Source organism: Lissotriton helveticus, chromosome 2_1, assembly GCF_964261635.1.
Source record: "Lissotriton helveticus chromosome 2_1, aLisHel1.1, whole genome shotgun sequence".
In the NCBI taxonomy this organism is placed as follows: domain Eukaryota; kingdom Metazoa; phylum Chordata; class Amphibia; order Caudata; family Salamandridae; genus Lissotriton; species Lissotriton helveticus.
In genome coordinates, this window is record NC_136059.1 from 668,990,716 (window position 1) to 669,015,908 (window position 25,193).

At 47.5% G+C, this 25,193-nt stretch overlaps 1 protein-coding gene across 1 annotated transcript in view; it reads left to right on the top strand.

The window, feature by feature from the left end:
* The window catches only part of ADGRV1 (adhesion G protein-coupled receptor V1), a 2,034,994-nt gene that overhangs the window by 633,923 nt on the left and 1,375,878 nt on the right, over positions 1 to 25,193 (top strand). Inside the window, exons 37-38 of the mRNA XM_078677778.1 lie at positions 1,713 to 1,892; positions 5,886 to 6,049. Coding sequence (XP_078533904.1) covers positions 1,713 to 1,892; positions 5,886 to 6,049 — 344 coding nt within the window. The remainder of the gene's footprint in view (positions 1 to 1,712; positions 1,893 to 5,885; positions 6,050 to 25,193) is intronic.

Sequence of the window (25,193 nt, forward strand, 5' to 3'; positions counted from 1 at the left end):
TGAGCACCCCGCCACCCAGCACAGATCACTTTTGGAAGCTGGGGGCGATGCGCCGATCAACTTTCAAGAGGATGAACGACTTTTTAAGTTGATAACGTGATCTACGGTTCAAATTGACATCTTAAAATCTAAGCAGGATATTGAAAATAATTTTGTCCGAGGCAGCAGAGCGCTGCGTCGCCCCATCGGTGTTGGGAGAACTTGATCGGCACCTTAGCTGGGCGAATAGAGCCATCCCGGGGGCGTGAGGAGCCCAGCAACATTTCCTGCCTATTGCAGTGATTCTGCATCTTGCATTCAGTCCCTGCGCATACGACCTGTTGGCCTTAACGCAACCTGCAAGAACGCACTTCCACTGTCCACCTCTCAGCCCTTTTGTGATCTGCCTGTCATTCATTGCTCAGTCCACCCTTTCAGGCCTTTTGGTTGCTGAAATAACGTCATAAAAAGTATTATACTATTAGTAGGCATACTGTGGAACTGAATTTGTGAGGTAAGCTATTCTCATCATTAAATAATGATTAGGCGTTATATGTCACAGTGACACTTGATGAGTTGTAATTCCTAAATATCAGTAAACTGTTCGTCACGAGGTTTAGGAAAGAGAGTGCACTAGCATGGAACGGGGATGACTTTTGTATTGAGAACTTGAATGAATGTCTGACTTTCGCTATTCATTGTGTCATCAAATCACATCACATCACTCTTCATCGCATCGCACCACAACACGCAGCATGACATGATTTTACCTCAGTATCTTAACTACATTTAGAGCCATGAAAATATATGTAATAATGAACTGTGCCTTATTCACTTGATGTATTATAGCTTGAAACAGTTCAGTTCAATATTTTACACTGTTTTTGACTTTATTGCACATTTAATATGTTGAGCATGCACAATCAGATTGTTCTCAGCACACACCTCATAGTCATCAAGTGTGGCATTTACACCACCTATACCACTAGGAAAGATACACACGTGCTGTGTGCACGTGCACCGCTCTGTCACATGGCCACTGACAAAAGTATTATATGTGCACTTCTCCTGGGGTATTCAAAGGGGAAACAGGTATTTTTAGGAGGGGCTTGCTGGTTTCTATGAAGGTGTGGTAACTCCACAAATGCTTCCACCTTCATGGGCACTCTTTGTTTCAGGGGCAAGCATGTGCAGTCTGTCATGGTGCAGAGTCAGGGTAACTAGCCTTAACCAGAGTACGTGCCTCTGAATTCCGTAACCCCAGCCTTTCTTTGGGTGTGGGGAAGACAGCAAGCAGTTCATTACATCACTGACTGGGAGTGCTCCAAAAGGCCCGAGTGACTCACATTGCCTCTTTCCAAACCGTCTTAGTACTTGAGAGGTCTACAGTCTGTACTCCCTGTGGCTGGTCCATTGGCCTGGGTTTTGTTCCCTAATGGTAAATGCTTTTGGGCTTATGGGGTTCCCTGATCGTTTGGGGGAGATGATAATGCACACTAGGATATGCCTAATGTGAATGTTTGATTGCTTATGCAGAACCAGGGTTGCCGGTCATTAGGGAAGGTGCCTCTTGGCCACTTTTATTACCGGCACAAGCACAACAGATTACATCGAGAGTTTTTTGTGCATACTTTTTCAGAAATGTAAATATAGTGGAACTACTCATCTACATTTGTTTGATATGGCCAATGTACTTCTGCTGATTTTCCAACTCATGGCATTTTGTGTTCTAGGAGTACGTCTCACTGGAGCTGCTGTCCTGGACATCCAGGGATTTGAAGCAATATTGACAGTAGAAGCCAGTGATGAACCACACGGAATCCTGAGCTTTGCTCCTTCATCCAGGATTGTCCTAACACCGGAGGCCAACAAAACCATCCAGCTTTTTATTAATCGAGAATTTGGTTCCCTAGGTCTGTCTGAGAGCTGTTTTGAGAAGAGTAAAGAGTTAGCAGTACCTTAGATACATACATTCTTAAACATCAAAAAACATAATCCAATTGAACAGTTGACCGTGAACCCGCATTACATATTACTGCATGTGTACAGAGATGTGTAATTAATGTAGAAAAAAAGAGCACTGTTTTTAAATGGCATGAAGATCAGTCAGTACTCTCAAATTGTCTTTTAATCATCTGGCAAGCACCAAGCTATAGCCACAATAAGATCAATACATTTATTTTTATTGTTCAGAGTATCTAGCTTGCCTTTTGATAGGTGGCATTAGTCAGCTCTGGAGAGCTTTTCTATATCCATCCTCAGATGTAGATTGTTCAAAGCAACTTTAATTGGACCAAGCTGATCTCAGTGAAGCTGTAAGGAAACACACCTTAGACCTTTGTATTGGTAACCCCATTTCAATATGAGCTACGTGCCATCGCCGTGATTTGCCAAAAATATTATATGATCCTAGAAACCATGTTAAAATCTTTCTAGCATTATTTCTCTTCCAGGACGTCTTTATTTTTCCCAATTCTATGACGTTCTGGATAGATTGAGTTGTAAGTAATGAATGGTGTATATTTGACAAGTGCCACTATTCAGTTAATAACAACAATTATAATTCTCAACAACACACACGTGACCAGAGATCCAGATGTTGTGAGTGAGGTATTTCTTGGATACTATCAGAAAGGTAGACCCAGGCCCTCCATTATGTGAAATCCACCATTTACTGAGGAGAAAAAAGTAAAAGTAATAAAAATGCTCTATAATTACAAAGCTTAATGGTATAGGATCTCTGTGGACTTCTTTAGGATACTCCTCACAGACTTATTCAAACATCATTCAAAAGGGGTTCAGTGTTCCTCCACCATAGCATTCAGGGATATTAACAATATTTCTCAGACATATTAAATATACTATGGAACCACCCTCATGTAGTCCAAGAACCAGCCGCGGTCCATGCAGGTAACAGCTGTGGGCGGTGGGGCCGCATGGGGAGAATTTCGAGGGACGATGCGGAGGGGAAATTATTTATTTATTAATTTTCCCTCTGCATTGTCACTCGAAATCCCCCCTCACCCGGCCCCACCGCCCCTCCGCTATTACCTGCATGGACTGCGGCTGCCAAGAACACTATTAAATATGAGTTATCAGATATTGGCAAAACAGGATGGCTCCATTGGAGGATCATGTGATCCACCCTGATAAAAACAGGCAGGTTTATTTGTCTATGTCATCTGGCCATAAACACCATTTCCTGTTGAGGCACTAGGCTTAGTTTCGTTTTTTTGTGTTTTTTTTTTAACAAATTCCAATTGTAACCATCTTTCTTAGGCTCGTGACCATGTGCGCTGTGAGTTTTATATCTATTGGCGTCGTGAAAATGAACTTACCTTCTCAGCTTACAAGGTTAATGACTTCTCTGTGCCAGGGTTTGTGGACTCAGCTATCAATTCATTGCCTGGGTCATACACATTAACGGGAGGATGTGCAAGGGATGCCCATTTCTCCAATTCTTTTTGCTCGATTTATTGAACTTCCCGATGTATATTCAAAATATACTCTTTAATATGACAGGACTCTAAAAAGTAAATTTATATGCAGATGACCTTGCATTATTTCTGATGACAAATCAGATTTTGCCTTTACTGCTTTGGACAGGAAATGTATGCCTTAAGTGATACTGTAATAATATGGACTGATGATAACATAGAAGTGTATAGTTTACATTACCCCCTTATTGGAAAAGTTGAATCAATTTTTGTACACACTGTCAGGTCCCTCAACCATATGTGGCATCACATTATCAACCATAGGTGGCCCCAGCCATTATCAACCTTAGGTCTATTCTTACATTATTCGTTTTCATTGCTTTTCCTGAATAACCATGGAATTTACATTTTGCATTTCTTCGAAAAGCACCTGCTCATAAAATTTCTGTGGCAAAGTAAAGATCCTAAGAAAGAGTTCCAGCAATTGTGTTCATCCTCTGTCAACTGCTTCTGCAACTTTAAAGTTTAATTGCCGAAGTTCTGATTATGGTCTGCACTATATGTACAATCCCATTCTTCAATACATACTCAACTACAACGTTTTTTATGATCTTACAAGATTTCTTCAAATTCCATGAATTCTAAAGCATGTTGGGCCCAAAACCCGGATCAATTTAAGTAAACACAAGCCATTTTTTTTCTGTCAGTTTTGTTCTCGATGATCTTGTCTGATTGCGAGTAGTATTTTTCAATAACCAAAACTTGTACATGTAAAATTGGTCAATGTACATTTTTTAGGTCAAGCCTGGGCAGTTCTTGCGCTGCTCTGCGAGGCATGCTGTATTCCAGTATGGACTTGAAGCTCCATCCATTCTCCACCCGTATTTTGCATTAGCTTGTGTCATTGTCCTTTGTAAATGCTGCCTTCTGGTTCGTTAATAAGCTTGTTAGTCCCTCCTTAGTACCCTCCTTGTCTTCATTTGTAACTCCCATGAGAACTGACTCTTTTACTTCTGCTGATACACGGTAAGTCTTATTTAGTTTATAAGCTCTATTTTCTTTAATGGATTTCTTCTATGGCAGGCACGACATGCTTTTTCTGCAATATTCAGGTCGCCATGTGCGCTTTCACTTTCCAAGCGGCCTGGGACAATTGCGGCCACTACTTTGAAATGAAATAGGCCTCGCATTTACAAGAGTTTGAGCAATTGGCATTGTAAATGACAATGCCTTTTATTTATGTGTGAATTATTAAAACAGATAAATAGAAGGCATTGCCATTTACAATGCCAATAGCTTAAACTCTATTGCCTTGCAAATGCTTGTTTTTTATCGCTGATAGTTTAAGATGCTTTTGGTCTTTGGGTTCTATGCTGTATTCACTCTGCCAGGCTACAGGTGCTCTTCTTTCTTTTTCCTTGATGAACTTTAGCCAGCATTAAATATTACAATTTTCACGAGTCTGGGTTTATGTTACTCCTTTTTCTTGTCCATTTCACTAAATAAACTCGAAATGTACAAAGAAGTCGGACTTGCGATAGCTAACCATTTGGGAAACCTATCCACATTAAATTATTTGAGGTGCAAACCTATGCAGAATGTAGATTTCAGTTAAATTGCTACTTTATTGAACGCCACCCAAATTGCCTAAATTGAAGCCAAGCATTTTAGACCTTTGCCCTCGCTGCCAGAATTAGCATGTTGATGCCTATAAGCACAAGGTTTGGCCCTCTGCATTTAAAACATACTGGCAGGATTTTTACTTTCTTTTATATGTTTAGAATTCCACTGAGCACTTGCATTAATATGTTAGGCAGTACCCATTCTGTAAATCATCTCTACCCACCCGATTAACAACATGGCTAAGCAGGATGGTCAAAGGAGAACATCAGTTTACTTTCCAATATAATGTGATATGGAAGAAACTGGACAAAATTAATTGAAGAAAACACTAAGTAAATAGATTTTTTAAAACATTAAATACATAGATTTTTTTATGCCATTGATGAAATTGATATTCGTTCGTATTTTCTCTACTAAATTCATTATACAGATGACCATGCAACGAATTGTCAGTTTTCTGCTTTTTTGTACGGAATTGTTTTCTTTCACAAATTTGGAAATATTTGCATTATTTGCCATATTTTCAGTATTGCAATACCTAGAGTAGGTATATCTCTTACAATGACATACCGTCTTAAAATCTACCACAAGGCTAGTGTAAATTGTGGGACATTATATTCTGTCAGACATATTTTGTTAGACTGGACTGTGCAATCTAATTGTTTCGCTAACTATAACTATTCATTCCATCCATTGCATGATTTTGTGTTTTTCATATCATTTGATCACTACTGTGCAAGCAAATACATTCCATTATGTAAGTGCATTATGGGCAAAAAGTCAAGATGCCAAAAATTACCGCCAAAACTGATTAGAAAACATTTTTGTTTGTTACCAACTATTTAGGAGCTATCAACATTACATATGCCACGGTGCCAGGGCAGCTCCACCTTGCCAACCAAACAGAAGGGCGGCTTGCTGAGCCCGGATCGGATTTCATACCAGTGTCTGGAACATTGATCTTAAGGGAAGGTGAAACGTCGGCTGCCATCAGCATTACTATTTTGGAGGTAAACCTCTTTTGTTGTATCTTTACATACAGTTAGGAATAGTGACAATAAATACTATAAACCAGAATATTTTTTCATCCAGAATGATTTCTCATTCGCAAGATAAATGTTATGAACATGTGTACATTCGAAAAGATGTTCTGAAAACATTTGCATGACTTGGCTGGAGGGGGCAGCACTGACTGACTGCTAAGGCTGTGTGACTTGCACTACATTCTTGACTGTGCTTCACATTAGCTTTTTTTGGCACACAAAACAAGCACAGATGTGCAGAGCTGCTTCCAGCGTGGAGCAGTCGGGGGCTCTATGCTTGAGCGCAATCTGCTAATGAATAGCTAGGGTGCCCTAAGGGAGCCATGTAGCCGTGGAGGGAAATGACCCTCATGCCATTGGTGACGGCAAGCTCTTAGGGCACTCTTTTCCACATTATGCACATTTTGCATGTATCTTCCCAGAGTAATATACTCTTTTTTGGTTGCTACTCTAGTGTAGTATTTATGTTGTCTTAATGTGCTAGGAAAGCATTCAGAGTGATTCACTAAATTTACTGTGAATATCCAAAGAGACTAAAATGTTATGTACAGATACGTGTGACTATGATTTGATTCACCAAAAGTTCTTTAACATTGTCAATGGTGTAGTTCAACAAACAGACCAACTGTGATAGCACCATAATCAAAATGCAGTCTACAGTTCTGGGTCCAAATCAAAGTAATCAAGAGTCTTTTTTCATGAAGGGCGCTTTGCATATTATCTGTCCTCAAAATGCACAGCTAGTGCCCTGCTACTGTTGATCTTGGACAAACAGTGTAGTCAAGTATGTTGGGGAGGGTGAACAAGTTCACCTAGGTCCAATTAGAGCAATTCTGCATACTGCAGCGTGCATGGTTTTAGTTCTCAAGAGATTTCACCACATGTCCCCGGCCCTGCAAACCCTCCACTGGCTCACCAATTCAGTGCGGCCTCAATTAAAAATCGTTTTCATTACCCGCTGAGCGCTGCACTCCTCCGCACCCTCAATCTAAATGAGAAACTGAACATTTCTGGAGCAAATAGGGTTTCCAGAAATGCCCAATCCCTGCTACTGGAACCCACCACCTTCAGTCGAGTATGATACATGAACCAGACTTTCTCTGGAAGTGCCAATAGAATCTGGAACTCTTTACCTCCCTCTATCTAACCACCTGCCTAGTAACCTTCAAAATGGACCTGAAGCTCCTCCTCTTTGACAGACATCTTGGTTAATTCACCGTTAACCAGACTTATGTACTCACTCCACAGCGTTCTGACCAGCCTTCGGAATTTTACCCCACCATCTAAAATGATGCTGTAAATGTGTATTTCCTCTGCCCAATTGCTGTAGCTGTTTCTTGTGGTTACTCCTGCACACATCCACTGCAGTAATTGTTTCAGTTTAATTACTAGTAATGTTACCCGCTGTAATGTAACCCTTATATCCTGCTTGTTGGAAAGTGCTCTGATGCCTGCGGACCATGTCTGCGCTATATAAAATTGCGAAAAGAAATAAAAATAAACTTTACTTCTAATTTGTATCAAACTTGCTTGGTGCTACCATCACTGTATGCAAACGTTTCTCATTTGAAGAGAACAACCTTATTAATTCACTCTTATTTTTGTGGAAAACAATACTGTTTATTAATGTTTTCCAAGTTGTATTTTATTTCAAAAAGGCATATTGGAATTTTTTTAATTTGGCATCGAAGCTCCAAATCGCTAAGTAAAAGCCAAATATGAAAACACAGTTGGGTGAATATATACAGGGTTAAATAATGACCTTTGACCCTGCTTGCAGGCAGGTCGCCCCCACTCCGCTGCTCGGCACCTGACTGCCTGGTTGCCTGGTTCCTGCCTCCTTGCTGCCTGCCTCCTTGTTCCTGGGTTTCATTTTCCCTCCCCTCTGTCCTGTGCGCCAGTTTCCCCCGCCCCCACCGCTCTCGATCCCGGCCCTTTCCCACCGTTGCCTCCCTGCGGCCGTGCACCCCTGCACACCCATTGGCCTCCCCGCTCCCGCCTCCCAGCAGCTCCTCCCTCCCAAGCCACCTCTTATGCCATCCGAGAAGCGGCCGCTGGCGCGCCTAAGGCAAGCCCATCTGTGCCCGTCTGTGCCTGGACCGCGCCCAGCGCCAGAACCCCTGGACCCCGCGAACGCCACAACACCAGAATCCACTACGACACCAGCACCCTCCATGCACTCAACGACGGCCGAAACCACACCTGCTTCCAGGCCGCCCCGAAGTGGACCCACGGACCCTTCTCCTGCCGCACCTGCAGCTTCACCTGCGACAGAACCACCAAACCGCCAAGGACTGGACCCAACCACCTCTGCTGCATACTCCTCAACACCTGCACCGCACGCAAACACGCCGTCGAGTTCTGGGATCTGTTTGACACCTCCCCCCCAGACGTGGCCTTCCTGGCCGAGACCTGGTGGAACGACTCCTCGGCGTCCAACATTGCCATAGCATCCAAGACGGCTACAATATCATCCACAGGCATCACGACAACTGAATCGGAGGAGGAATAGCCATCGTCCACAAGTCCACCCTTAAGGTTACCACCCACACAGACGACACCCTCAACACCGCCGAACACCTGCACTTCCGGATACACACCGACCCCAACACCACCCTCAGAGGAACTCCATCTACAGACCCCCCCCGGACCCCGGGCTCAATTCAGCGACTCCATCGCCGACCTCGCCAGCACCCACGCACTCGCCTCCACGGACGACATCCTCCTCGGGGACCTGAACTTCCACCTCGAGAACAACAACGACGCCAACTCTGCCACCCTGATCGACAAACTCGTCAACCTCGGCCTCAGACAACTCGTCACTGCACCCATCCACGCCGCCAGCCACACGCTGGACCCCGTCTTCTCCACAGGCTGCCACGTCGCCTTCGACCACACCACCGAACTCCACTGGACCAACCACTGCTGCATCCATTTCACCTTCAAGAAACCAACCACGCACCACTGCACCCAACAGCTGCCTCACCACTGCTGGAGCAAAGTCACCAAAGACTGGCTGATCACCTCCCTTGCCAAGAACCCACCCACCGACCCCACCAACCCAGACGTCGCTGCCCGCAACCTCAGACAGTGGATCAACGACTGCGCCAACACCCTCGCCCGCTCAAGAAACCCTCCAACAGCCACGCCATCAAGAGAGCCACCTGGTTCACCAACGAGCTCCAGACCTCCAAAACTCGCATGCCAGAAACTGGAGAAGACATGGCTCCACGAATGCACACCGAACAACCACGCAGCCCACAAGGACGCCACCTGTAGACACCACCACCTCATCAGATTAGCCAAGAGATCCTCCTTCAAAGACCGCCTGGATAACAACGCACACAACAGCAACGAGCTCTTCAGCATCATAAAGGAACTCTCCAACCCCAGCGCCAACACCAACGACATCCCGCCCTCACAAGAACTGTGCGACTCACTAGCCATCTTCTTCCACCGCAAGATCGCTGACATCCACGACACCACAACGGCCCTGACTACGCCAGACTCCACCCCCCCTGTGAACACCACCACCACCAGCATCAACCGCCTGACCTCCTGGTCCAACGTCAACGACGACGAGACACGCAAGGTAATGAACTCCATCCACTCGGGATCTCCGTCTGACCCGTGCCCTCACCACGTATTCAACAAAAAAGACGCAGCCATCGCACCCCAACTATGAAAGGTCATCAACATCTCCTTCAAAACCGCGACATTCCTGGAAAGCTGGAAGCACGCCAAAATCAACGCCCTCCTCAAGAAGCCCAAGGCGGACCCCAAGAACCTTAAGAACTTCCGGCCCATCTCCCTGCTCCCCTTCCCAGCTAAGGTCATCGAGAAAATCATCAACATGCAACTGGCCCGCCACCTGGAAGACAACAACATCTTGGACCCGTCCCAGTCCGGATTCAGACAAAACCAGAGCACCGAGACAGCCCTCATCGCCGCCACAGACGACATGAGGCACCAACTAGACAATGGCGAAACATCAGCCCTCATCCTCCTGGACCTGTCAACCGCCTTCGCCACAGTCTGCCATCGCACTCTAAAGACACGCCTCCTAGAAGCCAGAACCCACCCATCTGATCCGAAGCCACCGACATCATCTGCGGCATCCACCAGGGCTCATCCCTCAGCCCGATGCTGTTCAACGACTACATGGCCCCCCTCGCACAAGTGGCCCACCATCACGACCTCAACATCATCTCTTACACCGACGATACCCAGCTCATCCTTTCCCTCACCAAGGACCCACACACCGCCAACACCAACCTCCACAAGGGAATGAAGGCCGTCGCCGACTGGATGAGGATCAGCCGCCTGAAGCTGAATTCGGACAAGACGGAGGTCCTCATCCTCTGACCCACCCCTTCAGCCTGGGACGACTCCTGGTGGCCGACCACACTGGGAACAGCACCAACACCCACCGACCATGCACGCAACCTAGGTTTCATCCTCGACTCCTCCCTCTCCATGTCTAAGCAGGTCAACGCCGTCTCCTCCTCCTCCTCCTGCTACAACACCCTTTGCATGCCCCACCGGATCTACTAGTGGATCCTGACTGAAACAAGAAGAACGGTGACATAGGCCCTCGTCAGCAGCAGACTGGACTATGGCAATGCACTCTATGCAGGAATCCCAGCAAAGCACCTACGACGACTACAACGCATCCAAAACGCCTCCGCCCGACTGATCATCAACGTCCCCCGCTGCAACCACATCACCCCCTACCTGAGAGACCTACACTGGCTCCCCGTCGACAAGAGGATCACATTGAAGCTCCTCACCCACGCACACAAAGCACTCCACAACGCCGGACCATCCTACCCGAACAGCAGAGTCAGCTTCCACACCCCCACCCACCAGCTCCGCTCCACCTGCCTCGCCCTCGCCGCAGTCCCCCGCATCCAACCGACGACCTCCAGTGGCAGATCCTTCTCCTACCTCGCCGCCAAGACCTGGAACAACCTCCCCACCCACATACGGCAGACCCAAGACCTACTCACCTTCAGAAGGCTCCTCAAGACCAGGCTCTTGGAGCAGTAGCAGCACCCCCACTCCCCTCACCGCCTTGGGACTCTCACTGGTAAGTAGCGTGCGTTGCAAGTATTCTGATTGATTATTTGATTGATTGATTGATTTATGGTGCTCAATGTTCACGTCCTTGTATAACAGGCCTCAGTGTAGGTTGCGGTGCTCCAAGGGAAGGAGGAATTGCCCTGCCCCCTTGAAATCAGATCTGGAGGATCTTTATGTTAGTACAAACCAAGACCCTGAGCACACGCTAGATCATATCATAGTTCATGTAGACAATTAATGCACAAAAGTTCCTTCCGTATTCTTTATTTTCTTCACTTCTTTTGCCCAGCCAACATGTGTTTCATCATACAGGGAGTTCCCCACGACTTCTTCAGGGCTAAAAGATATGATAAACACCTGGTTGTTGCATGCATACAACACACTACACCACAGAGCACCCTAGATTATGGTGCTACACATTATGGCTACAGAATAAGAAGAACGGTGTGTATACTAAGTGGAAACCCAAGCATAATAAATTGGGCCAACCTTTAGATCCATGTTCAGTGTATCTACATCAACTTGCCACAATGGCACAGGCAATTATAGTTTTATGCTACATAGATCATGGAACGCGGGACATGGTGCAGTTCTAAAAATACTTTTTTTTTTTTTAAGACCTTTATTGCGTCAATAGGAGTGGTACACAGCTTGTGTGCCTACAACCTGTAGTATACAGGCCGGCAGCGCTTTCAAAGAGTGTCGAGGCAAACAATACAATGCTATCAGGGGAAAAACTCAGGGAACACAGCATGTCGCCTACAACCCAACAGGGCCGGCCGCGTGAAAATGTATCACAAGCAGGTAGGACTATCGGTCACTGCTATTTCAATAGTGTAGAGAAAGTAAACAGGCAACCTATGAGGTCTCATTTTACAATAACTCATAAATCTGAACAACAACTTGGGGATCAGTGTAGCCCTCCCACTCATCAACATTCCCACCATACGCAGTATAAGGTGAAAAGTATCGATCAGCACTTAGTGTCCCCACGCTGCAAGGCTTGCATGTGTTCGAGCCTACGTGGGTGAGTGCCTGCTGGTGGTGGGCGAGGAATGGAGAGTAACGGAGGAGGGAGGTTCTAACGTGGATTGCGTTATGATGTAGGAAAACATCTAATACGTAGTGTCGCATATCAGGTAGATGGCTACTGGGAAGTGGTTAATGAGCGGGGAGTGATAGGCGAAAAGTGAGGGAACACGTAGACTAGAGTCCTCGTTGGTCAGTAGAATGTGGCTATCCTACATTGTGGACGGTAGGCTTGTAAGGGCAAAGCGGCGGTATGAGGGCGCGTCTAGAGTATCGGGTTACAGATAGAGGCGCGTCTTGTATATGAACCCGCATCAGGCTATTCGTGTTGTGTTGCATTGTTTGTTGTGTGTTCAGGCATTACGCGTGGGTCTGAATCTGGGTCAGCCTCGGTCTGGTGTTTGAGTAGGTACGCTGTGAACGGGCCCCAGGGGTCCTTAGGACGTGATGTGTGTGGTAACAGTGCTGCATAATTATGTAATTGATCTTGCCAGGTGGACATAGAGGTCAGCCAGACTTTAAACTTGGGGGCGCGGCCGCGGCCCCATCTGCAGGCAAGTTGTCGTTTCGCTAAGAGAAGCCCCAGAGCAAACAATTTACGGTTGGTCTTCAGCTCGGGGGGAGTGAGTCCTAGCAAGGCGATTTTCGGACATGGTGGGATTGTAGTATCCACGATGTCCGACAAGGCTTCAAACACCTCCACCCAGTAGGAAGCGACTGGGGAGCAGGTCCACGCCAGGTGCATGAAGTGGGCACCCGAGCGGTTGCAGCGGTTGCAGCGGAGGCACCTGTCATCTTTGCGTAGGCCAAAGCGATGTAATTTAGCAGGAGTGTGATAGAGGCGGTGGAGGAATTTAAAGTGCAGTATTCTGAGGCGGGCATTACCTGTCACTGAGTTGGTATGGGAGCAGCTCAATTCCCACTGGTCATCCGTGAGTGGTACGTCGAGATCACCATCCCATTCAGCGCGCGCTCGAAGGGTAGGAGGCGTTGCGGCCGAGTACGCATACTTGTATAACATAGAGACGACATGTTTCGGGGCAGTAGTCTGGAGTAGTGCATGCAACGGCGCTATAATTTCGGGCTCGCTCGGGAAGTCGGGAGTGACTGCCTTAACGCCGTGCCGCAATCGTGCATAAAGGAAAGTGTCCATGGTCGTGGGGGCCTGATCCCCGAATAGGTGGGCAGCAGAGCGGAATTTCCCTGCCACATACAGATCGCCCCACTTATGAAGTGCTAGCCTGGTAAGCATTTTGCGACCTAGTTCCTCGCAGGCGATGCTCAGTCTGGGGTCATGGGCGATAGGCATAAGCGGGGAGTAGAGGAAGGCGATGTCCGCCCGGGTCGCAATCCTATGCCAGGCCAAAACAGTACAATCCACAGTGGTGGGATCACGCTCAGTCACCCGGGGTTCCGTGTAGAGATATCCTGAAGGCATAGCAGGCCTCATATACCCATCCTCCACGGCTAGATGTGCCATGAAGGGCGGAGGTCGGAGCCAGTAGGCCGCGAAGTGAGCCTGTGCACAATCATAGTAGAGGCTGAAGTTGGGAGCTTCGAACCCGCCCTGATGGTAGGGCAGTTTCAGCGTTGAAAGTGCTAACCTGGCCTGTTTACCGCCCCAGATCAATCTGGACAGTTGGGAATCAAGTGCGCTGAAGAAGTGCGACCCAGGGCTGTAAGGGATGTTCGTGAATAGGTACAATAGTTTGGGGAGTATAATCATTTTGATCAGGGAGACACGCCCCGCCATGGAGAGTGGGAGATGAATCCACTTAGTGATAGTGTCCGTTAATTTGTCCAGGACGGTGCCATAATTCGCCCTAATGAGGGTTTCGCGGCTTCTGGTGATAGTTATGCCCAGGTACCTTATCTCGTCTCCCTCCCACACCAGGGGGTAATCGAGAGCGAACTGCGTGGTTCTATCCGTAAGGGGGAATAAAGCTGATTTTGACCAGTTGATTTGGACCCCAGCGATAGCTCCGTATTTAGTGATCTCCCGCAGGAGAGGGTTCAGATTGTCTTTCGGCTTATGGACATATAGGGTCATGTCGTCAGTATAGAGTGAGACGAGTATCTGCCTTTCAGGGTAAATCAAAGAACGCTGGTTGTGGTGTTGTCGGAGTTTGGCGGCTAGGGGTTCGATAGCAATCGCAAAGAGGACCGGGGATAAAGGGCATCCTTGCCGGGTGCCTCTTTGTATTTCGAAGATGTCGGATCTAGCACCATTCAGCAGGACCGCCGCATGAGGTTTATTATAAAGAAGCTTAATCCAGGCAATAAAACTGTAGGGGATGCCCATACGTTCCAGCAATGCAAATAAGTAATCCCATTCCAGGGAGTCAAAAGCTTTGGTAGCGTCCAGGAACACTACCGCGGCTTCACATCTGGGAGTGATGTCTTGTAAGATTGTCTGTAGCGTGCGTAAGTTATGAGATGTAGCACGATTCGGGACAAAGCCTGCTTGATCCGGGAGGACCAATCGCTCCATAAGGAGGTTGAGGCGAGTGGCCAATACTTTAGCCAATATCTTAACGTCTGTATTTAGTAGGGAGAGGGGTCTATACGAATCGCAGCGCTCAGGGGGTTTGCCTGGCTTCAAAAGGGAGGTGATGAGGGCTTCTCTCATGCTGAATGGCAGCGAACCCTCCTCAAAGGCGGTATAGTACACTTGTAGCAGAATAGGAGCTAAAACGTGGATGTAGGCTTTGTAAAAGTCTATAGGAAGGCCGTCCGAGCCAGGGGCCTTGCCGGATTTCATACTCATTATAGCGTCCTTGATTTCATCGAGTTCTAACGGGTGGTGGAGGAATGTTTGTTGGGTCGGGCCCAGCCAGGCTATGGCCGTGTCTGCGAGATAGGAGCCCAGATTGAGTTCCTCTCGCCGATGTGAGGAATAGAGTGTCTTGTAGTGGTTGGTCAGGACATCGAGTTGGCTGGGGAGGTCTCTATGTGGGGTGTCCCCCTCGTCCATCAGGGTAGTAATATAATTGTGATGTCTCAGTGGCCGAACGGTCGAGGCGAGCGCCCTACCTGGCCTGTCGCCCTCTCCGTACACACGCGCAATGTATGGTTTCCCCAGAAAGTTACATTCCTTCTCAGCCTCAGTGGCGTATTCGTCAATTTTGCGACGAAGTCGCACCCTAGCCGCATTATCATGCCTGCTGTGGACCAACTCACGTTCCAGTTCCTTGATCTCAAGTTCAAGGCGTCGCAATGAGCCTCTAAGTGCTTTAAGGACCCCTCCACCTTTTGATAGGCACCACCCCCGGACAGTGACTTTAAATGCTTCCCAGACCGTGGCCATGCTAGCAACAGAGTTGATATTGCGGTCAAAAAAGTCAGTGATGTCCTGTTCCAATTCCGCTTTAAAAGCGGTGTCAGTGAGGTGTGCAGGGTTCAACCGCCAGGATAGATATGGGGAGATTAAAAGGGGGACACGCAGGGAAAGGAGGACCGGAGAATGATCCGACAGAGTGCGTGCAAGGTGTAGGGATTTCGCAATCCAGGGGGCCATGCCAGGGGTTAGAAAAATGTAGTCCAACCTGGCCCATGTGGAGTGCACTGCTGAGAAGTGTGTGCCCTGTTTTAGGGAGGGATGTAGGTGCCGCCAGGAGTCAATTAAGTGATGGTCGTCTACTATACCCTGTAGGGTGCGCTGGGTGTGGGTGTAGTGCGTTGGTTGCGGATGCGACCTATCCAGCCCTGGCAGTAGAGCGGTGTTAAAATCCCCTCCAAACACTACGCGGGCAATGTCTAGCGACTGGATCTTCCCCACATATTGAGAAGCGGCTCCGGGTCATCAATATTGGGGCCATAGTAACAGGCAAAAAGTATCCGATGGGTATGTAATGTGCCCCAGACCATACAGTACCTCCCTCCCGAATCCACCTCAGTCCCCTCTGGAGTGAAGCCCAATCCTTTCTTCACCAGTATAGCCACGCCTCTGGAGTAGGTAGAGTAGGATGCAAATACCCTGTGAGTAGCCCATCTCGAGGCAAAGAGGGGGAGCCCAGCGGGGGGGAGGTGCGTTTCTTGCAGCAATGCGATGGAGATACCGTGTCTGTCTAGATAGCCCAGTATCTGTCTTTTCTTTCTAGGGTCGTTCAGCCCCCTTACATTCCACGACACCAGATGAAAGTCAAGTGCGGGGGGTCCAGCAGTCATTTCTTCCATCTAACCCATGAAAATAAATCATAGCAAGTATATGCGACAAACGCGATTAGACACTTAGAATTAAAATCACCAACCATTGAAATTCGTAAATTCGTCCCCCTCACTCCTCCCCGTTCTCGGGACATTGCAATATCAGTAGCATTAGAACCTAGGTAAGACATAACCAATCCCAACAAATACAACCCCTTGTCACGCCAAGTTCCAGTGTATTTTGTCATGTACGTTATTCCAGATAGCATGCAGGTGGTTGGGGCAATAGACACTGCGGCATGACATTCCCACCCACCCCTACCCACTACGGCAACCCAAACCTGCCGAGAAGAAGAATCCCACCCCCTCCCAAAACAACCCCCGAAATTAAAAACAAGAATCATTAACAACCCACCTCCCAACCTTAGAAAGGTAGAGGTTCGCAGGGGAATGCCCATTGGGGGTTTGAACTAGGGGCACCAGACCAGCCCCCCCACCTCCCTACTTACACCCGCCCAAAGGAGCGGGACGGAGGTGGGTGATCGAGCACACAGGTTAACATTTGACCAAAGAAATATAAGCATCATAACGAGCATCTCACCGGCACATGGAGCAAGTGCGTCGCCACAGACCCATCTCTAGCCTATCAAGGGATTGGCAGTCCAAAATGCAATGGAGGGAGTAGCTCAACAAATGCGGAGGCCTCCGGTCATCTCGCGTGCCCTCCGGCCATAAAGAGTCAAGGAGTCAGAGGTGGCAGGAGTTGTAGGCGAAGTAACCAGGAGAAGATTCAGTCTTGTTGTGACAATGGGGAATGAGACCTGGAGCGCTGTCGTTCTTCATCTGCGTGGGGTCGTCCCTTCCGTTGCTGCTTCAAAAAATCCTCCACTTGTTGCGGGTTTTGGAAAAAGTGCTGTTTTCCATGTAGGGACACTCTCAGTTTTGCAGGATACAGCATGGCGTAGGGGAGTTCCATTGTTTGAAGCTTCTTCTTAACTCCTGCAAATTTGCGCCTGGCTTCTTGGACCGATGGGGTAAAGTCGGGGAAGAAGGACAGGGTAGTGTTGCCGTATTTTACCGGGCCCTGCTCTCTGGCACATCGTAACACGGCATCACGGTCTCTGTAATTGAGGAATCTTGCTATAACAGGTCTCGGTTGGGCCCCAGGGGGAGGCCGTGCGGCGAGTGACCTGTGTGCGCGCTCAACAATTAAATGCGGAGAGAAGGCCTCCCTCCCGAACAGTTCGATCACCAGATTTTCCATGAAGACCTCCATCTTCCCCACGTTCGTGGATTCCGCAAGGCCCACGACGCGGACGTTGTTGCGCCGGGACCTTGCTTCCAAATCCTCGTTTTTGTCGGCGATTATTTTGAGGAGTCTGTCCATTTGGGTAGCCTGTTTGGAACTAGTAGCGGCGCCGTCCTCCAAAGAAGATATTCTTTCCTCTGCCTCCTGGAGACGCGTGTCGTGGCGCTCTAGTTTAGAGACCACGCTATCAATGCGGGAGTTAATAGCGTCCATTTTAGAGTCGATGGATGTAAGGCTCTGCTTCATGCCCAATAGAATGGTTTTCCAGTCCTCGTCCTGCGGCTGGCGGAGGGGGACTCCTCTCCGCACCAGCAGCCGAGCCGGGTACGGGCGTTTTCCTGGCCTCGAAGGGAATCTTCGACTGCCTAGTGTCGGTACGGCCCATCGTGAACTTCGGTGGCGGCAGCGCTGTAGGGGATGCAGGGCGGAGAGTCCTGGGGGGGTTGTTAGGTTCAGAGAGTCACAGAGCGCAGCAGTGGCAGTGGTACCCACCCACGGTAGCCTCAGTGTCCGGCCACCTCCCGCGTCGGCACTGGCCGGTTCAGGCACATCACCTCGGTTCAGATATGTGTGTGCGGCCCCCCCGGGCTTGGGGGAGGAGGCAGAGACCAGCCTGGCGCGTAGGTATAAGTTCCTGTAGTGAATTTGAGCCGAATCGGTGAACCAGGCTGTAGGCTGCTGGATGTGAGTCGGCGGGGCAGGCCACAGCAGGCAAAATGGCGGTTTGGCGCCCAGCAGGGCCAAGGTCCGGTGGGGCCCGGCGTCACAGAGGAGGCGGTCGCAGCAGCAGGTCCTCACCCAGCGGTGAATGTAGGTCGCTCCCTGGGCCTCTTAAGTAGTGGAGTCTTAGCAGGGGATGTGAGAGGCCGGACAGGCATGCAGCGCTAAGGAGCAGAGTGGGGACAGAGATCAGCAGGGCTCAACAGTCCTCGGCCGGAAGAGCAGCCCCCGTGCCGTCCCCCAGGCTCCGGAATCTGAAAAGCGTTATCCAGCAGGTATTCAGGCAAGAGTAGTCCGGTAGTCGGGGGGGGGGAGGAGGGGCCTCACCCTCCTCCGGGGCGCCGCCGGTGCAAAGCAGGTACAGGCCCAGGGAGCTCGGCAGGCAGGGGGTAACCCAGTGCCGGACCGGGAGGGGGGAGGGGGGCGGGCCGCCACCGCACCACAGCCGGGCCCAATCTCCCGCCTAATCGTGTCCCGGAGCGGGCGGCAAGGGCAGCGGCCACGGTCCCAGTCAGGCCGCGTGGACTGCGGCAGCTCAGCGAGGACTGCCGACCTGTTTGACGTGCCGGTGGGCTTGGAGCCAGCAGGGTCTCTACTCACGTGGCAGCGGGGGGGGTCCGCAATCGCATCGGGGGCTCCAACAATCCCGGATTTCCAGTGTGGGGGGGGGGGCGGCTCCGCTTAGGCCCCAGAGCCGCGGTCTTTCCTGGCAGCGCGATCCAGCAGGGCAGCGAGCGCGAAGCGGCCCGGCAGTCCGCCCCCGGGTGTCAGCAGATAACTCGGCCGGTGGTTGGGCCACCGCGACGCTCCCGGCACCGCTGTGTGCGGGGGAATGTCGCGGATGAGATGGTGTGCTTTTCCGACGATATTCACAGGTCAGGATGGTCTGTTGGATGGTGAGGGTGCTCAATCAGGCGAGAGCCTCACGGTAGTGCGGCCATCTTGGTTCGGCGCCACCTAGCGCCCTAGTTCTAAAAATACTTCTAAGTGTATTTCTTCCATCCAAATGTGATTAACCCCCAATCTTGAACACTGTTGTCAAATCTCATGCATGAAAAAATGCTCTCAAAATTGGAGGACACATACCTGTCTTTGTCTTCATCCAAAGGCTGACCACTGAAACGACATTGAACAGAGACCCCTCCTACCATGCAGCCGGTTTTAATTCCATCCCGGTGTTCATCATCAGTGTTTTCACAATTCAGTCAATCTGTGTATCAATTGTATAACTTTTCTGTAACAATTGTTATTCAATATCAATCCTTAATATTACCAGTTTAAAGATCGTTTGCATATTTCAATAAATAATTCTCATCTGTATCAAGTATTGCTTCGTATGCTCTACTATTTAATTCATCCCTTCCTATACTGGGTCCAAAACCTCTAGGTACAAATTTAGAAGCCTTTCATCCTTACAGGTAAAAGAAACCACCTGTTACTGTGAGTGTAATTCTAAGTGTCCCAAATTCTGTACTGCTAAATTAATGTGGCCGGTACACCCACCTTTTAGCGAGTATGCTATTCAGACATTTTTTCAGCGACCATACTCCACCCCCTTCTGTGTTTAAATTAGCAGAAACAATACCTTCTCCCCCTAGGGTATTTAACTTGACTTGCCGTCGGCTAGCTCTAGCGCGTCTAATGTTGGAGTGAATTTCTCACCCAAAAGCTAAATATGACAAGTATAATAAATTATCATTTTACTTTTAATTCCTAAAGGTTTTCTAATTTAAAGACATCTGTTACACCTGACATCCTTGGTGTGGTGTTCCTCCTGACATTTTGCCTTGATAGCTTCAGCTTTCCAGAATTTGTTTTTGTAGGCCTTACAACTTTATGCTGTGTATCACTGCTAACCAGTGCATAAGTGCTTGTGCTCTCTCCTCTAAACATGGTAAAAGTGACTTGCACCTACTTGGCACCTTTAATTTGCCTATAAGTCCCTTGTAAAGAAGTACTACATGTACCCAGGGCCTTTTAAATTAAATGCTAGTAGTGGGCATGCAGGACATATTTTCCACCCACTTATGTAGCCTCTCTAAAAATGTCTCAGGTCTGCCATTGCAGCCTGTATGAAGTTGTAAACTGCCAATTCACCTTGGCAAAATGAACCCTTTAGCCAAGCCTAAAATTTCCTTTTAAATAAATATTAGTCACCCTTAGGGTAAGCCCCAAATGGCCCTTAGGTGCATTGTATTTAAAAATTTGAGCATGTACGTTTTACATGTCCTAGTAAAGGAGTGCCCTAAGGGGGATGCAACCAAGCTTGCTGGAAGCACACATTAATACTTTTAGAAAGTTGGCACTCTCTTGTACTAATCATTTGGTGCCTGAATCCTATTTCCTGGGTCACGTTGGCAGTTCCCTTAGTGTATACCTGACAGACAGCCACACAATAGAGAATCTGGGTGTTGGCAGGATGGAGGGTGGAGCTGGACATAGCCCTACATGCACTTCAAATACACTGCCTCAGCTCACACACAAGGAACTACTCACTAGCGTATTGTGACTGCAGGTGGACTGAGACCACAACAGTGAGGCAAGAAATTACAACCCCTCTGTGGGGGGAAAACTCCAGAAGCTTCTCCCATTTCACAGCTAGCACCAGGTATAAAAGTGGGACCCTCAAACCCACTCTTCCAATCACTTCTGAACCAGTGGAAGACTCAGACGAAGGACTGGTGTGCTGTTGAAAGGACTGCTATACTGCCTGAGGAAGGAAGACTGGACCTGCTCTCTGAACCCACAACCACCAGAGTGAATCCCAGGGCTAACTTATTGGCCTCCTGTTCTGAATAAGAGGGACATAACAAGCTCCAGAGACATTCGCTGCATCTGGAGTCACCGCTTACTTATTCTGGCCCAACTCTGGGTTCCCTCAGAATTGACGCATCACAATGCAGTGCAGCGCTGCTCAATGCCGTACCTCAAATTGCAGCACATTGTAGCCCTTGATCAGCAGCCTCATCAGTAGTGACACAAGGTAACGCAACTCGACGCAAGACCCCGCACCGCAGCCCTCGGGGCTCCTCATTGGAACCATTGCAGCGTGACACAACTCAACAGGACCTTGCAACGCAATCCTCGTAGCTCCTCATCCGAACCAACGCAGTAACGCAACACTGCATATAAAAGACATAAGCTACAATTCTCCGTGGGACTTACCTAGTCCCAGTATGCAGCCCACACTCCATTGTGGTCGACCTGAACATGTGACTTTGTCCTGGTTCAGACAACCACTGCTGGTGCTGTGTGCTTTTAGGTGCTATACTTGCCTTAAAAATGTGAAATTGCATATCTCTGGGTCTACTGATTGGATGTTTGTTGTTTTGATGTCAAATAGTTTATTAAAATATGCGCTATTTTTTAAATTGGTGTGGGCTTTCCTTGTGTTGTGTTTTCACTTTATTACTGTTTGTGTGCTGTATAAATACTTTACACATTGCCTCTAAGTTAAGCCTTTCTGCTTTTTTGCCAAACTACCAGAGGGATATGCAAGTGTTAATTTAATGCCATTTGTTATTTATCCTGACAAGGATTGTGGCATGTTGGACCTGATCCTCTCTGCACGGTCACACCCAAACTTTTTGTCTTTACCCTCCACTTTTTTGCTGACTTTGATTTTTCTGGCCTTATGGCTCTGTGTTCATTACCACTTAACAAGTGCTAAAGTGCTTATGCATGCTTCTCTAAAAGGTGGTGGAATTGGCTTATACCCAACTGGCACATTTAATTTACTTTTAAGTCCCTAGTAAAGTACTACTGCATGTACCCAGGTCCTGTACATTGAAAGCTACTAGTGGGCTTGCAGCACTTATTATGCAACCCACTTGAGTAGCCCTTTTAACATTTCTCAGGCCCACCATTGCAGCCTGTTTGTGCCATTTTTACACTGCCTTTTTGGCCTGGCAAAATAAACGATTTACAAAGAAAGTGAATGGGGCTTGCACTGCTCAGTTCGTTGGTGGTGATCTGTTTTATGATCTGTGGCGTGCTGAAGAGGTGTCGCTGTCTGGTCCCTACAGCGTATGTAGCAACAAAGTCTATTACAAAGCTGCCCTAACAAGGGGGAAGTCTCCTCCAAGCACTGCGTGAAAGACTAAACGAGTCTTTGTTCACTTGAGTGATTTTAATAAAGTTTTAGAAAACAAAAATGTACTTAAAGTCTTTAAGTTGGTAATCTCTATATCAACACATTGTGTTCATGGTTGCAAGAAGATCAAACATTTTGTCCAATGCATTTTTCATCAAATTTGTTTATCCCAATACATTTTGGGCTGTCTCTCAGCCCTTCATCAGGGGATTACTCTACAAGGATAAAAAGAAAGAAATGGCTGTCAGCCTCAGCCTGAGATGTTAATGATAGTATGTGCACGGTTGTAATTAAGGAAACCGGAGTGAGGAATGACTATGATAGCTGTGAAGCTCTAGCGCATGCTTCGTGACTGAAATTAAGAAAATGAAGGAGTGAGAAAAATTAAAACAGGCTGTGAAATTGTAAAAATGATGCGTGCGCACGTCATGTCGGTGTTAAATGAATGTGACTCCAAGATTGTGAAAATAACCACGGTGGTTGTGGAGATAGAAACCTTAATTCCAGGTGTTCTTAAAAGCTTACTAACAAATACGTCGATAACTCACTGATGCCGTGTGGCTGTAGGTCCACAAATCTGTAAAAACGTGAAAGGGCATGCGGGTCGTTAGCACTCAGTAGGGAACACGATAAAGTTAAAAGAGCTTGTCCTCATAAACAAGGTACTTACTGAAGTATTTTCAAGCTCCGCACGGTTTTCTGTGGGGGTGACCGTCTGGTGAACTGGCGTGAGTAGCTCGATCAAGTGTGCAAAGTTGTGCCGGTATGACGGCTGTTTGTAAACATGAATGATGGACTAGAGCCCCGATTATGGGTGCCATCTTGGAGTGATAGATGTGCTCGTTAGTGCTACGCAATAGAGTGAGTAGAGAAGGTCTAAAAGGTAAGCAAAGCATTAAAAAACGGTGGAATAATGAGACAATAAATGGAACATATATGTTTTGGAACATTACATGTGGCATAAAAATAAAACAGTGGTCTGGAGTTGATATGCATGTTCAACAATTCACAGTCATAGATAACATAGGAATTCCATCCTATCATTCATCCCGTTCGGTTGCATCGTCGCCATGTAACGGATCCAGTAATTCTCCCGTTTGAGGCGTGTGTTTTTGTTATGTCTGGTAGGTTTAATCTGTTCCAAAATCAGATATTTCAACTGCGCCACTGTGTGGTTATTATCAAGGAAGTGTGCTGCAACTGTGGATTTAACATTTTTGGTCCGAATGTTGCTTTTATGCTCGAGGATGCGTGTACAAATTTTTCTCTCTGTATGGCCTATGTAACAAGAGCCACACGGGCATTTAAGCATATAAATAACGTTCGAAGAATTACATGTGGCATTGACATTTAATTTAACGTTGTGGCCTTTCATTGGGTGGTTGATAAAGTTCCCTGGTATGACATTATTACAGTTACTGCAATTGTAACATGGCAAGAGTCCCTTGTAAGTTCGAGTTTCCATTTGATCACTGGGTTTGGTGAGAATTTCTTTGAGGTTGCGTCCTCTGGTGTAGACAAAGATGGGTGTTTGTGCAAAGATATTATGAAAATCTGGTTCTGTACTCAGTAATGGCCAATGTTTTAAAATCGTTTTGCGAAACTGGTTGCTGGTGATGGTGTATTTGGACACCACCACCATGCGTGTGTTCTCAGCTTTGGGTTTGATGCGTAACAAGTCATTACGATTGGCCTTCTTGCAACGTGCCACTGCCTTGTCTAGTATCTCCTGAGGGTACCCTTGTGATTTGAATCTTTCCAACATGTGTTTCTGTTGATTTTCACTCTCAATGTTGGACGACACAATACGTTTAACTCTCAATAGTTGGGAGTAAGGCAAATTGAGTTTGAGACTGGGTCGGTGAAAACTCTTGAAGTGCAACATAGAATTGCGATCCGTGGGTTTGCGAAAGATCGTAGTAGACATTCTGCCTTATAGAGTAATCCCCTGATGAAGGGCTGAGAGACAGCCCAAAATGCATTGGGATAAACAAATTTGATGAAAAATGCATTGGAAAAAATGTTTGATCTTCTTGCAACCATGAACACAATGTGTTGATATAGAGATTACCAACTTAAAGACTTTAAGTACATTTTTGTTTTCTAAAACTTTATTAAAATCACTCAAGTGTACAAAGACTCGTTTAGTCTTTCACGCAGTGCTTGGAGGAGACTTCCCCCTTGTTGGGGCAGCTTTGTAATAGACTTTGTTGCTACATACGCTGTAGGGACCAGACAGCGACACCTCTTCAGCACGCCACAGATCATAAAACAGATCACCACCGACGAACTGAGCAGTGCAAGCCCCATTCACTTTCTTTGTTAGTCCACTTCTTCTGTCCACGGGACCCTGCACGCCACTGATAAAATCATGAATTATGATACCATTTAAAATCTGATGGATCTCAAAGCGGACATGTTCGCTTTTACTCCAGAGGATGCCAGCAAGATCTACGGCATGATACAAGAAGATATTGCACCGACGGCGAATGCACGCAGTGTAGAAAGTAACATCAAACAGTTACTCTACTTGTTGAAAAAGGAGTCCAACCAGAAACTACACGCAAGTACACTGGTTCGGTACCACCGGGCCCAGCGAATCCCCAGAGGCCTAAGGGTCCCATTAAAACCATTGTTATGTAAAAACAACGCGAGGTTTGTTGAGAGATAGTACGCCATCCTCAACAAGTGCTCGCTAGATTTAATCCTCCTCATCATAGAGGAACTTTCTA